General features: G+C 41.5%; 1 protein-coding gene across 2 annotated transcripts in view; it reads right to left on the bottom strand.

Annotated features, from left to right (window-relative positions):
• The window catches only part of LOC139473575 (con-Ins Im2-like), an 84,622-nt gene that overhangs the window by 1,296 nt on the left and 67,598 nt on the right, over positions 1-15,728 (bottom strand). For both annotated transcript variants that reach the window (XM_071256231.1, XM_071256230.1), the window contains one exon: positions 200-455. In XM_071256231.1, coding sequence (XP_071112332.1) covers positions 200-422 — 223 coding nt within the window. In that variant the 5' untranslated portion in view covers positions 423-455. The remainder of the gene's footprint in view (positions 1-199; positions 456-15,728) is intronic.

Here is a 15,728-nt window from a genome sequence, read left to right as displayed (position 1 = left end):
GGTTGTGTGTCATGATAACACACATTCAGAAACTAATATATCCGAAATTTCCAAGTCTACAGTATTTTCGAAATCTAGTTTTCTTAACTTTATGATTGTCTCCGGGCCCCTTTACATTACACATTAAAACAATATCTTACAAGAAAACAAACAAGTTTCATTTAAGTCCGCATCTCCGAGACACTTCGGCTCTCCCTACCTTCGTCACTCCGCTTCCGGAACCACTTCTCTGTGTAACCACCGTAGACCCGACACACGAGCTGTAGTACATCAGGGAGGCGCGACCCACAGATACCTCGCGGTCCCTCCCTCTTTGTTTCTAGTGAACACGAGCGTTCCCAGTCTCCCAGTACCCAACCGACGTGCAGAAATAGAACACCCAGGAGCACGAGGGGGCATCTTCCTGTCTTCAGCCCTTCCATTCCGCCTTGTACTGAGCAAGCGGACAAAGGCACCTGCAACAATTAATGTATTATTAACCTTATTGATCATTTGCGTATACTTTTCATGCAAAGAGAAATGGGTTCAAACAGGTTCTGTACAGTATGTTGAAAAATGACAAACGAAGGTATCTTTTGTGTTGGCATTGTCGGTATGTTACAGAATTACTATATGGGTATACATGTATTGGTTGCTACTGATTAGAATGTTTCGGGATGACTGATATAAGAGTGCATGTTGGAGAACATATATAATGTTAGAGGAAAGTACAGGTAGGTTTACAAGATGATGTAAGGGGAAGGTACAGGTAGGTTTACAAGATGATGTTGGAGGATTGTACAGGTAGGTTTACTAGATGATGTTAGACTAAGGTACAGGTAGGTTTACAAGATGATGTAAGGGGAATGTACAGGAAGATTTACAAGATGAAATTAGACTAAGGTACAGGTAGGTTTACTAGATGATGTTGGAGGATTGTACAGGTAGGGTTACAAGATGATGTTGGAGGATTGTACAGGTAGGTTTACTAGATGATGTTAGAGGATTGTGCAGGTAGGTTTACTAGATGATGTTAGAGGAATGTACAGGAAGATTTACAAGATGATGTTAGACTAAGGTAAGGTAAGTTTACTAGATGATGTATGAGGATTGTACAGGTAGGTTTACAAGATTATGTTGGAGGATTGTACAGGTAGGGTTACTAGATGATGTTAGACTAAGGTACAGGTAGGGTTTACAAGATGATGTAAGGGGAAGGTACAGGCAGGTTTACTAGATGATGTTGGAGGATTGTACAGGTAGGTTTACTAGATGATGTTGGAGGATTGTACAGGTAGGTTTACTAGATGTTGTTGGAGGATTGTACAGGTAGGTTTACAAGATGATGTTGGAGGATTGTACAGGTAGGTTTACTAGATGATGTTGGAGGATTGTACAGGTAGGTTTACAAGATGATGTTGGAGGATTGTACAGGTAGGTTTACTAGATGATGTTAGAGGAATGTACAGGAAGATTTACAAGATGAAATTAGACTAAGGTACAGGTAGGTTTACTAGATGATGTTGGAGGATTGTACAGGTAGGGTTACAAGATGATGTTGGAGGATTGTACAGGTAGGTTTACTAGATGATGTTAGAGGATTGTGCAGGTAGGTTTACTAGATGATGTTAGAGGAATGTACAGGAAGATTTACAAGATGATGTTAGACTAAGGTAAGGTAATTTTACTAGATGATGTATGAGGATTGTACAGGTAGGTTTACTAGATGATGTTGGAGGACTGTACAGGTAGGGTTACTAGATGATGTTGGAGGATTGTACAGGTAGGTTTACTAGATGATGTTGGAGGATTGTACAGGTAGGTTTACTAGATGATGTTAGACTAAGGTACAGGTAGGCTTACTAGATGATGTTAGACTAAGGTACAGGTAGGTTTACTAGATGATGTTGGAGGATTGTACAGGTAGGTTTACAAGATGATGTTGGAGGATTGTACAGGTAGGTTTACTAGATGATGTTGGAGGATTGTACAGGTAGGTTTACAAGATGATGTTGGAGGATTGTACAGGTAGGTGTACTAGATGATGTTAGAGGAATGTACAGGAAGATTTACAAGATGATGTTAGACTAAGGTACAGGTAGGTTTACTAGATGATGTTGGAGGATTGTACAGGTAGGTTTACTAGATGATGTTGGAGGATTGTACAGGTAGGTTTACTAGATGATGTTAGAGGAATGTGCAGGTAGGTTTACTAGATGATGTCAGAGGAATGTACAGGAAGATTTACAAGATGATGTTAGACTAAGGTACAGGTAGGTTTACTAGATGATGTATGAGGATTGTACAGGTAGGTTTACAAGATTATGTTGGAGGATTGTACAGGTAGGGTTACTAGATGATGTTAGAGGAATGTATTAGTAGGTTTATCAGATGATGTTGGAGGATTGTACAGGTAGGTTTACTAGATGATGTTGGAGGATTGTACAGGTAGGGTTACTAGAAGATGTTGGAGGATTGTACAGGTAGGGTTACTAGATGATGTTGGAGGATTGTACAGGTAGGGTTACTAGATGATGTTGGAGGATTGTACAGGTAGGGTTACTAGATGATGTTGGAGGATTGTACAGGTAGGTTTACTAGATGATGTTGGAGGATTGTACAGGTAGGGTTACTAGATGATGTTAGAGGATTGTACAGGTAGGTTTACTAGATGATGTTGGAGGATTGTACAGGTAGGGTTACTAGATGATGTTGGAGGGTTGTACAGGTAGGTTTATTAGATGATGTTGGAGGATTGTACAGGTAGGTTTACTAGATGATGTTGGAGGATTGTACAGGTAGGTTTACTAGATGATGTTGGAGGAATGTACAGGTAGGTTTACTAGATGATGTTGGAGGATTGTACAGGTAGGTTTACTAGATGATGTTGGAGAATTGTACAGGTAGGTTTACTAGATGATGTTAGAGGAATGTACAGGAAGATTTACAAGATGATGTTAGACTAAGGTATAGGTAGGTTTACAAGATGATGTTAGAGGAAGGTACAGGTAGGTTTACTAGATGATGTTGGAGGAATGTACAGGTAGGTTTACTAGATGATGTTAGAGGAAGGTACAGGTAGGTTTACTAGATGGTGTTGGAGGATTGTACAGGTAGGTTTACTAGATGATGTTGGAGGATTGCACAGGTAGGTTTACTAGATGATGTTAGAGGAATGTACAGGAAGATTTACAAGATGATGTTAGACTAAGGTACAGATAGGTTTACTAGATGATGTTGGAGGAATGTACAGGTAGGTTTACTAGATGATGTTAGAGGAAGGTACAGGTAGGTTTACTAGATGGTGTTGGAGGATTGTACAGGTAGGTTTACTAGATGATGTTGGAGGATTGCACAGGTAGGTTTACTAGATGATGTTAGAGGAATGTACAGGAAGATTTACAAGATGATGTTAGACTAAGGTACAGATAGGTTTACTAGATGATGTTAGAGGAAGGTACCGGTAGGTTTACTAGATGATGTTAGAGGAAGGTACAGGAAGGTTTACTAGATGATATTGGAGGAATGTACAGGTAGGTTTACTAGATGATGTTAGAGGAAGGTATAAGTAGGTTTACCAGATGATGTTAGAGGAAGGTATAAGTAGGTTTACAAGATTATGTTAGAGGAATGTACAGGTAGGGTTTACAAGATGATGTTAGAGGAATGTATAAGTAGGTTTATCAGATGATGTTAGAGGAAGGTATAAGTAGGATAACAAGATTATGTTAGAGGAATGTACAGGTAGGTTTACACGATTTTTTGAGGACGGTTAGGTAGGTTTAAAGACGTTGAAAGATGGCTAGCGTTATAAAACGGGCATTAATACATTAGACACATTGTCCATTCTTTGAATTAGAAAATGAATATGTTCCGATGAAGAGGCCAATCTTGGATTACTATGCCCTGAATAAAGACATTAAGTTCCTTAAAACGTTTCAACTCGTGTATAACTATAAATCTAAGAAAGACATTCTACTTTATTTATATAGTACACAACACATTAAGGGACCATTTACCAGATGCTGGGTGAATGGCCTACACGGTAGAACTACGTGCATGGATCACCTGGAAGACTAGATAAACGTTTGAATAATTAGCACTTGAGGCAAATCGTTATCTGATCAGAAAGATAAGCACGGGACGTGGTGGATATGATCTTTCAGTGTACATTGTTTCCAATGCCAAATTGATTATACCATCAAAGACATACACATGCGTCTTCCTCTTCATATCACTACTTACTTATGATGCCAAATTGATTACACCGCCATAGCTTTACACACCAGTCTTTCTCTTGATATCGTTCCCTGCTTTTCAGGCAAAACTGATTATGATACCTCGGTCACTCTAAACTGTTTCATTTATCACAAAAAACAAACACTGTTTTCATTCATAAAGACCAGACAAACAGAAAAACCAAGGATGCAGTGTATGACATAATATCTGTTTTTCTGAGGAAATCGTATTTAGCGTCATATTACAACGTAAAACGTCAACGCCAGACAATATCAGTCTAGAAATAGACATGAAAAGCGTTAGCGAGTTTCACATGTCCTTGAAAGCCCTGTTGTGGGTTCGAATCTCGGTTCCCCCGATTATGTTTCAAGGTTTGTCAACACCATACCCGTGCTCGTGGGTTTCACCGAAGTGGTAAACGTCTGAGACCTTCATCACTTCGGGCTTTCCTACCGAATTAAGGTGACACGCCGCGATATAACTGGAATACTGCTAAAAGCGGCGTTAAACCCAACTCACTCCCTCACTCACTTTAAAGCCCTGTTTCGATAACATAGAGATGCTCTGTCGCTTAATTGAGTATATTGGCAAATATTATTGTCTTGAATAGCTGTATTGAGGAGACAATGCAATGAATTAAGTGACATATGATTCGTGCTGAAACACACAGGGGTACCATCACGAAGCGCCAAATCATTTAGAGAGGATGGGACAGATTACAGGATCATACCAAAATGCACGTGGTGGAGCCTTGTGGTTAAAGCGATGACACGTCACGTTGAAGACCAGAGTTTGATTCTCGTCATTGTGTTGAAGCTGGCATACGTGTACAAAAGAGGGAATGGTTGAGGGCCATAGAGAATTAGTTGAGCAATTGAGTATGATCAGTCCAGTCTATTGGGTATTTTATATCAATAAGTTATTAAATCTGCATAAAATGCTGTTTCAGGTGGCTTCTAATTTATAGTCCTGCCTCAAGTGTGTAACGACCCGTGAAGATCCGCGTTAGACTAGGTCTTCAGCAACCCATGCTTGCCGTAAATGGCGACTATGCTTGTCGTAAGAGGCGACTAACGGGATTGGTTGACTTGGTTGATGTATCCAAACTACGTAGATCGATGCTCATGATGTCAATCAGTGGATTGTCTGGTCCAGACTCGATTATTTACTGACCAGAGTCATATAGGTGGAATATTTCTGGATGCGGCGTTAAACAACATCAATAGCAAGTGTGCAACATGTCGCATACAGCAGCAGCAATGTACATGTCTAATTTACAATAAGAGATATGTAGCGCCTTGTTGGTACGTTATTTACAGCAGTAGACTAGACTACATGCATGTGTGATGCCTGCAGTATATCAGTAAAGGGGGGCAAGGGTAGGCCCAGTCGTCTAAGGCGCCGCGATTCGCTGTGCAGAGTTGCCTCCTTTGGGCACGCCAGAGACCTATGATTGTGGGTTCGAATCCCAGTTAACCTCGATTATGTTTCTAGGTTTGTCTGCACCATACCCGTGCTCGTGGGTTTCACCGAAGAGGTAAACATTCCTCCCATATCAAGCTGACAAGCAATGACATAACTGGAGAATTGTTAAAAGCGCCGTTAAACCCGCCTCACTATCAGCAAAAAATCTGTAAAGAAACGTTTGTATGTAATCAACGTTGTTGATTTATTTTGCGTATTGTACGCAAATGTGTAGCTTATCTGAAGCTGTGGTAGTTGTGACTTCCCACCTGTCTCAGAGTTGAAAGTAGACCAACATTCAAATACAATTAAGAGTATATAACAAGATTCACCCATTATTGCTCGATAATATTTGTCTTGAAAATGCACGGTGGTGCTTGGACGACGTACTGTTAAAACAGTGGTACGTTTTTTTCCGAAAAGACTGCATTGTGGAATAAGTTCGCAATATCTAATCCAAATTTACCCCATGTCAGACGAATAACGAGGGGTGGGCCGTTCCAAACCAACAAGACCGTGACGGAAAGGAAGTATCATTCAAATAACACTGTCCCAGTAGCCGGCAATGTGTTTAATAAGGTCTTCTCAGCAGAGCAGCTGAAAATCAGAGACTGATACGAAATTGATGGCTTTGTTTGTTAGGTACCCGGCCTTAGTTTCCTTTCTTGGTGCCTCCCACCTCTGTATCTCCTGGGCCATCGTCGTCAGATACGCAAAGCAATACAGGGTCATTCATAGCCCTTTTCCTCACGCAAATACTGGTCACTGTCTCACTATGCTGGTTATGATGCCAATAGACACATTAGTGGAGTGTAAACAGACAAAAGTGAGCTATCAGCTAAGTGCGTTCACGTACTAATAATCTCTTGTCAGAAGTTCGAACGTTTATTTTAATTCCGATCCTAAACGAAAAAAATATCAATCGATTGTTCTATTGAGGTAACGCATGGTTGTGATTGACGCAACAATCCATGAAGTGTCGAACCGTAGGTAATGTCAGTTCGTGTCCTTCACAAAATGACGTCACGGTACTTCCGGTCGCTTTGTGAAGAATTACTATAGGTCCAGCCAAGCAGATCATTTGAGTCTGAAACCTTTAACGAACGCCTTCACAATTCATTTGCTTTGACTGACACTTCGTGACTAATTTCAACCAAGGTAAACTTATTACTAAACGACAGTCATATCAAATCGGCACAGGCTCGGTCTTTCAAAGAAGTGGTAAATGTCCGAGACCTGCATCACTTCTGGTATTTCTCCCACATTAAGGTGAGGTGATGTGAAATGGGGTTTAACGTCGCGTCCAAGATTATTGCACTTATATAGCGACGTGCATGTACGTGTGTGTGTGTGTTGCTGTGGCTGCTTGTACTAGTCCGGACTGATGCCGATTTAAAGTGCTAGCTCACTGAGATACCATGCCGCAGTTAAACATGAATACTCCACTCAGACATAGTATACTGACTCCGAGCCGACCAGTCCTTGTTTTAGCCGAGCGCCAGACAGGGTAACAACAAGTACCATCTTTTACATATTTTGGTATGACGCGGCTGGGGATTGAACCCCGGACCTTCCGCTCTCCGGGCGGACGCTCTACCACTAGACCACGGAGGCGGCCCCCGCATTAAGTTGACATGCCGTGATATAACTGGAATACTGTTAACATCAGCATTAAACCCGACTCACTCATTCACTCACTCCTGGGGAGTATACAACCCTAGACACTGTCAGCACAATACAGTAAAATAAAGTACATTAAAAGACATATCAAATCAGAAGAACATGTGATATGGTGGCCAATAAAAAACGACTATTAAAAGAGCACAATGTGCTTTATCAACAATATAGACAGATATATGCATATCATCCAAGCGTGCGCAGATATGGTAATCCAAGCTATATGCATTTTCATGAACAGCTTGATCAATCTGACGTGATCAATCTGACGTGATTAATCTGACGGGATCAATCTGACTCATTTGTTGGGTGAAGCAAATGATAGCAGTAATGATGCAAGGGATCGAATATGATACATAATGCATGGGATACAGAGGAGTTATATGTTGTATCCATTTGAGATATACGTTTATATGACATATACAAAATAAGTTAAAGAACACCCGATTCTTTCCTGTTATAGTAGTTAATCTACGTCACTAGTAATATGAAAGTATTGGGTGTTCTTTAACTTCTTTTGAGTTGCACAGAATCGAATCCTTTTCTGGCAAGTGTGAAAGTGGAAAACAGGATGAACATCGAAGACCTGTGTTACTTCGGGATTTCCTCCCACGTCATCAACCTGACATGCTCTGTGACCCCGTGCACAGGAAACTATGGTTATAACGAACACGCTTATGACGAACTGACGGATATTACGAACTTACTTTTTGGTCCCGACTATATGCTGTAGTTATGCTGTAGTTATGCTTATAACGAACTACGGTTATAACGAACTAAAATTAGTAGTCCCTTTGAGTTCGTTATAACCGTAGTTTACTGTACTCTTCAAAGCGGCATTTAACCAACTAACTCACACACTTTGTCCGATCAGTGGTCAATCTCAGATCTCACAGCGACAGTGCAGAAATTTACCTAATTGTATGTGTTTGCAACGACAAGATGTTGATGTTGCGCTGCTCCGTTATACAACGAGAGCCAGGAATAGATGTGTCATCCATAATGCATTATCACACCGGCGTCGAGTGCTCGGGTATTGTTACTGTGCAATGTAGGCCAAACTTGTGACATATTGATAAACCATTATCGATCTGTCGAATTTGGACTTTCTATTATTTGTTGATCATGTATTAATTACCCGTTTTCACTGTAAAGTAAGCCGCTTCTATTTTCATAAACGTCCCACTGTTACAGTATCGACCGCAGTGCGGGGAAGTAGTGGCTGCTTAGCCGGGGGCATGGAGGACGTATATCACGTAGTCGCGTTAATTACCCCGATAAACCTGAGTAATTAGTAATCACACCAGTCGTTGGTTACATCAAACACCGCACATGCGCATGAAAGCACAGGTGAGATCTTTAAATAGTGATAGCACGTTTCCAGTATGTAGGTTTCCGGGGCATAATGACAATCGGGTTTGATTTATTCGGAGAAGGCGCCTTCCGCACTAATCTAATACATGATTGGTAGACTGATCAAGTGGCCATCATGATGTGATGTGATCGAGGACAGATAAACGTTTTCTCTCAGATCTGATCGTCCTTACTGGGCGAACTGGGTGTCTGACCATCGTTGGACTGACTTGTAATGTCGCGGCCTTTGTCAGTTTCGGCTGCACATGGTGTTACCCGAGGCGATGTTTTTCATTGTTTCCTTTTTTGCGTCTAGTAAACTAAAACTGATGCTGATCTTCCAATATAGGGGACGAGATGACATCAGATTGCAAATGAAGGTCACATATATATAAAACAAGTGATTTCATCTGGTGAATAATATCTGTTATACAAAAAGTCCCGATATTCGAGCTTGTCAAAGTTTCTTTATCCACACAAGATCTTTCGCCGTTCAACGGCTATTCAGGTGAAATGAAAACGTTAACTTACATTGTTGTCATAGGCGACACACAATAGTAGTATATATACAGAAAACTACGGTTATAACGAACAGGCGTATAACGAACTTACGGATATAACGAACTTACCTTTTTGGTCCCGACTATTTGCTGTAGTTATGCTGTATATATGCTTATAACGAACTACGGTTATAACGAACTAAAATTAGTAGTCCCTTTGAGTTCGTTATAACCGTACTTTACTGTATATGAAACGTCAACTCCAAAGAATAACCAGTCTTGATTTTCCGACGAAAATTCTATTTGGAGTAAAAGGCAAAATAGTTGTGAAAATGATATAAAGGGGTAACTGAAACTCTATGATGACACCAGGTGTTCGGTGAGGTGAGGTGAGGTGAGGTGAGGTGAGGTGAGGTGAAATGGGGTTTAACGTCGCGTCCAAGATTATTGCACTTATATAGCGACGTGCATGCACGTGTTTGTGTGTGTGTGGCTGCTTGTACTAGTGAGGACTGATACCGATTTATAGTGCTAGCCCACTGAGATACCATGCCGCAGTTTAACATGAATACCCCAATTAGACACAGTATACTGACTCCGAGCCGACCAGTCCTTGTTTAAGCCCCTTAATGCCGAGCGTCAGACAGGATAACAACAAGTACCATCTTTTAACGTCTTTTGGTATGACGCGGCCGGGGATCGAACCCCGGACCTTCCGCTCTCCGGGCGGACGCTCTACCACTAGACCACGGAGGCGGCCCCAGGTGTTCGGTAAAAGAGTAAGCATGTCTGCCCTACACTCACACAAATTGCATTAATATGGAAGTGTTTCTTGCCTGACATCGAACACCGTATAAACTTATACCAAAACCAGCATTGTTATTAATAGCGGTGAGGTGAAGTAAGGTTGTACCTGTCCGGATTTTATAGTACTAGCCGCAGATTAACATGAATACCTCACTCAGACACAGTAGACTCCGCGCCGACCAGTCCTTGTTTTAGCCCATTCAAGCCAAGCACCAGGTAACAACAATAATTCAACGTATGTTGCTATGACGCGGCCAAGGGGTCGAACCACCCACATTCTTCTCCGCGCAAAAGCTCAATCCACTCCATGATGGGGGCGGTGGAGTAGATAGTGGTGAAGACTTATATTGACATTATATTTGGTTGAGGGTGCGCTGGACTGAACGTGTAAGTGAGCTACCGCAGCGACTGTGATCCTGTTAGAGCTGTAACGCTACACAATGGTAATCATAGGGTAGAGAGCGGGGTCCGTGATGGTGGAAGATCGATACTTACGATAACCACTTTAAGGTTAAACTGGTCTGGCGCAACAGTTGCGAGAGATAACCATTAGGGGAAGTGATGAGTCTCGGCAAAGAACAAACTCCGACCTGAATACTTAACAAGTCAAGATGAACACGATTTGTGATCGGCACCAAGGACTGAGGAGGTCAGTTGGAATGACACGACGATGTTTGCCGACTTCTTTGCCCGCAGGCTCCGGAGAAGAAACGGAGCGAAAGGCTGAATTACGAATCTGAGCTATTTATCAGAACTTTCAAGTGGTATTCGATTTTCTGTTGATGTCAATGCATTTCTCTTATCCGGTTCATTAAAGCAGACTAACACGGATCACAGCTACCCACGCTATTTCAATGTCCAATTTAACTATTAGGGTTTTCACATATAGTACAACATATACCAAGCAAGAACATGCAAAATCTGTCTCAGAAAATAAATTGTTTTGATTTCAAAGCGGCATTGATGAAGCGAATGTGAGAGTGTTGGTGTTTCAGTGAACGACGTCTGCGTCTTGCAATGGTCGAATTCTATTTCTTGAGCTTATCGATACCGGAAGTCAGTCGATACATACTTCCGGATAACATCAAGAGGACCTGTGATTGTAGATTGTACAGAGGCGACCAATTAATGAGATCAATGGTATCTATGGTGCATGTTGACAGTCTGCACACCTTATGAGAGGGGGTGACGGGAAGGGGTGGGATCTGAGAGACGTCATCATTCAGAACGTGCGCTCCTGACATAACAAGATCACGTATGGGTCTTGTCTGTCGATATCAAACACATCCTTACCCGTCATTCTCCTGTCGAGACATCCGGTCTAATGGTCTTTGTGCTTATAATAATCCCATCGATTATCATGCAGCAGATAATTAACAGAAATATAATAAACACGATCTATTGGATGTTCTCAAGAAACGTACACAGCCTCGGGTAACGGTACACAGGATACAGCCATTCATTATGGACCAAACTTCATTCAAGAGAAGGTTTCCACGAGGTTAAATAAGTGTCAGAATAACACAATTATGCTAACCCCTCGCTACTTACAAGGTTGGTGAAAGTTAAAAACAAACAGACAGCGACGTCAGAATATAAGAGTGAAACTAATCGACTTATAGAATTTATAAGTAATGGCACCAGGATATATAACTGATGTAACCTGGTTGTCGAAAAATAGGTCAGAAATGTCAGGAAAACAACCTATGCGAGAACGTGGGCGTTTATCTGCGACACAGGCATTGAGTGGTAAGGAGGGGGTTGCGGTTCTTCATTCAGGATAGGGAGTGTGACAGGAAGAGGTCCCACATTCCTGACCCGAGTGTAAAAACCGCATGTAGTATTTAACTGTTTGATCATGAACACTGATAGATCTGGAGGGCCTGTTAGATAAGGCGCGGACGTCACAGGAAACAAGCAAGTATCTTGATGCCGTTCATGTGGTATCAAGTTTTTTATGTGGTGTTTGGTGGTATATTCCCCAGGGAGGTGAGAATGAAAATCGTGTGCACACTGATCCAGGGGTAATAATCTAGCAGCTTGAGCAAGCTTAAGGGTAGAGGTATTATTATTTTATTAACAGATTAAAATTAAAAAACATATGCAGCAAAGAGGGTTTGGGTGATCCTGGCACAGTCAGGCTGGTTAGGCTCATCATCAGCTCAGGGCCCTTGCACCCTCTACACGCAGCCCAGACAGTGAATGGGACTTCTCCCAGGAAGCGCTGCCTAGTCGAACCCACCCACAACTTTTCGAAGAATGTGCGTGCAGACTCCCAAACAATGCAGCCTTCTGCATTAGCCAGATTGTCAGAAGTGTAGTATTCCTGGCAGCAAACCCGTATACTCTCCCAATGTCAGTCAACAGATTGATTATATGTTGAAGCCATGTATTTGTCCTTCAGGCAGAAATACGTCTACGTTCACGTCATCTCACTCCCACATGATGCATCAAATCAGTATCAATTTTGATCCTCTTTAAATCAGAAAATGATACTTGAAGTTGGGCTCATAGCTATAGGTGCCATTTCAGGTAGTAGCCATCTGTAGTTTAGAACATTCCAGGTGCATTGGTGCCAACCACGATCATCTGATGGAAGATGATAGCCAACGATAGTCTGAATTCAGCTTGCGCTTCTTGGCATATGTTTCCCGGTTGGGTAAAAGATTATCACTAAGCTTTTCTCTCACGGCAGTGACAGTCGGCATAATTCGGGGAAATCTGCTACATGACATAAATGTCTGACACAGACAATACGTAGGTGTAATGATGAGGGAGAGCGTATGTCAATGTCAATAATAAATCTCTAAAACGTCTTATTACATAGAATAGATAGTTGCTTACGTTTCGACAGGAAACGGTGGAGGGAAATAATTTGTGAATAGAATAATAACTTAAACTACTACTACTACTACTACTACTACTACTACTACTACTTCTACTACTACTACTACTACTAAGGGCCTCGTCAGGCGCCTTTACATGAACCCTCAATTCCAACAGTAGCAGACCCGAAATTGCAAATGAACGTTCGCATTACTCTCCCTTGATTACCTGATGCAGTTGTCACTGATGACCCACACATTGGCTAACAAAGTGAAATTCCTGATGGTGACCTCGAATCTTTGGAGTTTTTCTCCCCCTTCTAATAATGATCTTTTTTATGATCCATTGCATATTTGCTTAATGTCATTCCCTAGAAAAATCTGTGATTTACCGATTGAGAAATGGAGACCAATAAAACAACTTAATCAATCATTTCCACAGAATCAACTTGATCAATTAAATGACATTATTTCAGTCACTCTTATTGCGGACTGTTCTTTGCATGACATTAACTTTGCGTGTATGCTGCTGCTCGAAATCAGGAGTAACGCCATACAATTTCCAAAGACAATGAAACAAAAATGGGGAGTAAACGAAATCACCGAGAGAAAAAAACGGTTTCAAATAAAACTGAACGAAACAAGGAAAGATATCCTGGATATAACCTTGCTTGAAATTACGTTCCTCGGGGAAATCAATGTCAAAACGCCAAGAATCAATTTGGAACAAATTTAAAACAAAATACACAACAACAAGAGAGAACATTATAAATATAGATTCTTGATTCTCTGAAGGCAAAAATGAAGGTTTGGACAGAATTAAAAAAGAAAGTGGGACGAGAAAAATAATTTCACAAAACAAAATATACTGTTCAAATAGAAAGAAAAACAGTTTTACAGGTAACCAATGGCAGTGATGAGAAAAGACCCACCATGGATTCCAGTGAAAGGTTTTGGAAACAGTTGTGGTCTATACCCGGCAACTGAAACCTCAAGGAACCATGGGTAGAGGATTACAATAATAATACACATGAGAAAATAAAGACACAATTGTTGTGTTTCATTACACCCGATTGCCTGAAAAGGGTAATTTAAAAGTCCAAATTTAATACGGCGCCCAGGCCTGATGGTATTTGAAACCGGTTTGGGAAACTATTCTCATGTGTCCAAACACCATTACGTCATGTTTAAATTTTCTTGTGGATACAGGGGTTAGGCAAAGGTCGAACAATACTTTTCCCAAAGAAATGTGATTTGACTGACCCTAAAAACTTCCACCCCATGACTCTGAATACACAGTGCAAAATATTTACAGGGTGTCTTACAGATCCTGTGTCATCTTGCTTCCAATGACATTATTTACATGGAGCAGAAAGGAGAGAGAAATCGTTGCAAGGATCAAGTGCTAGTTCAAGAAATGATCCTTGAAGAAGATGAAACTCACCATCGTAACCTCTCAATCTGTTGGATAGACTACAGAAAAGTTTATGATTCTTCACCTCACGAATCGATTTTGAAGTCACTGGAATGTTTGACCTCCCCGAGCGACTACTTGTTTTACTAAAATCTTTAATGAACTGATGGTCAACGCATCTTGAGATGTATTCGCAGGGGCAGGTGATGACTTCGGAACCCATTTCTATTAGAAGAGTAAATGTTTCAGGGCGATTGTTTTAGTCGTTTGCTTTTTTGTATGTCGCGAAATCCGTTGAGCTTTTTGTTTAGCAAAGAGGAAGGTTATCATCCTGAACCCCCACAGTACAGATACCCAACAGCTCTTACTTACCCCCTTTTCTAATGATATGTGTATATCCAAATGCAACATTCTTCATCTGAAAGGTGGCAAGGTAGAAGAGGGGGGGGGGGGGGGGGGGGGGGGGGGGGCAGTTATTGACCATCTCGTGGAAGGCCAGGCCTATACATACTTGAGAATGCAGGCTAGGGACAAACTCCAGAACGCCCATTTTAAGTAAAAACATCGGGCAGAGTACAAATGTAGACTTAAGAAAATCTGGTGTTCAGAACTAAACGCACGCAATGAAGTCAAAGCAGACATCGCTTTCGAAATGTCACGCTTGCATCCCAAGTACCAAGTTGTCCGACTCCCCATTGTTTTCGGTGCCTTAGGTTTGGAACCTCCCAATCTGTTGTTTGACATTGGGAGAGTACCCGGGTTTGCTACCAGGAATACAGCCCTTCTGACAATGCGGGTGATGCATAAGGCTGTGGTGTTGGTGAGTCTTCACATTCTCCGAAAGGTTCTGGGTGGGTTCGACTAGGCAACCCTTCCTGGGAGAAGTCCAATTCGTTATGTGGGCTGCGTGTAGAGGGGGCAAGGGCCCTGAGATGACGATAAGCCTAACAAGCCTGACTGTGCCACGATCACCCAAACCCTCTTTGCTGCATTTTTCATTTTAGTCTGTACATGATAATAATAATAATTGCTGCCTATGAGGCCGTAGAAGGTTAACAGTCGCCTTCATATTATCCTACCGGGTACCCATTCGCAACTGGTGAACATAGTATATTTCGAACTACGTCTCCTGCCAAAGGGGACACCACATGTGCTACATGTGCTTCATTTGACCTCGGGGTGAACATTGAATTTTGTACACGTCCCGGATTTGCATCAGCCTCGCGAGTTGTTTCTCCACCAATACCAACGTTTTTTCTCAAATTGGACACAATTCAAATGTTCGAACTGTGGTACAGCTTGGTATGCGGCCCTTTTCACGAAACAACCTTATTATAACGATAACTATTCGTTAAGGGTGTGACATCTTCCACGAAATAACATTAACCCAAGAATGATTTAAGCTACCTCAAAATTCTAAGGTTACGCCATCCCAGAATCTCTATCATAGGCATTCACGGGAATTGACTA

This window comes from Haliotis cracherodii, unplaced genomic scaffold, assembly GCF_022045235.1.
Source record: "Haliotis cracherodii isolate W230 unplaced genomic scaffold, xgHalCrac1.p SCAF_3, whole genome shotgun sequence".
In the NCBI taxonomy this organism is placed as follows: domain Eukaryota; kingdom Metazoa; phylum Mollusca; class Gastropoda; order Lepetellida; family Haliotidae; genus Haliotis; species Haliotis cracherodii.
Note: the sequence above shows the minus strand (reverse complement) of the source record. Positions and strands in the feature narration are given on the sequence as shown.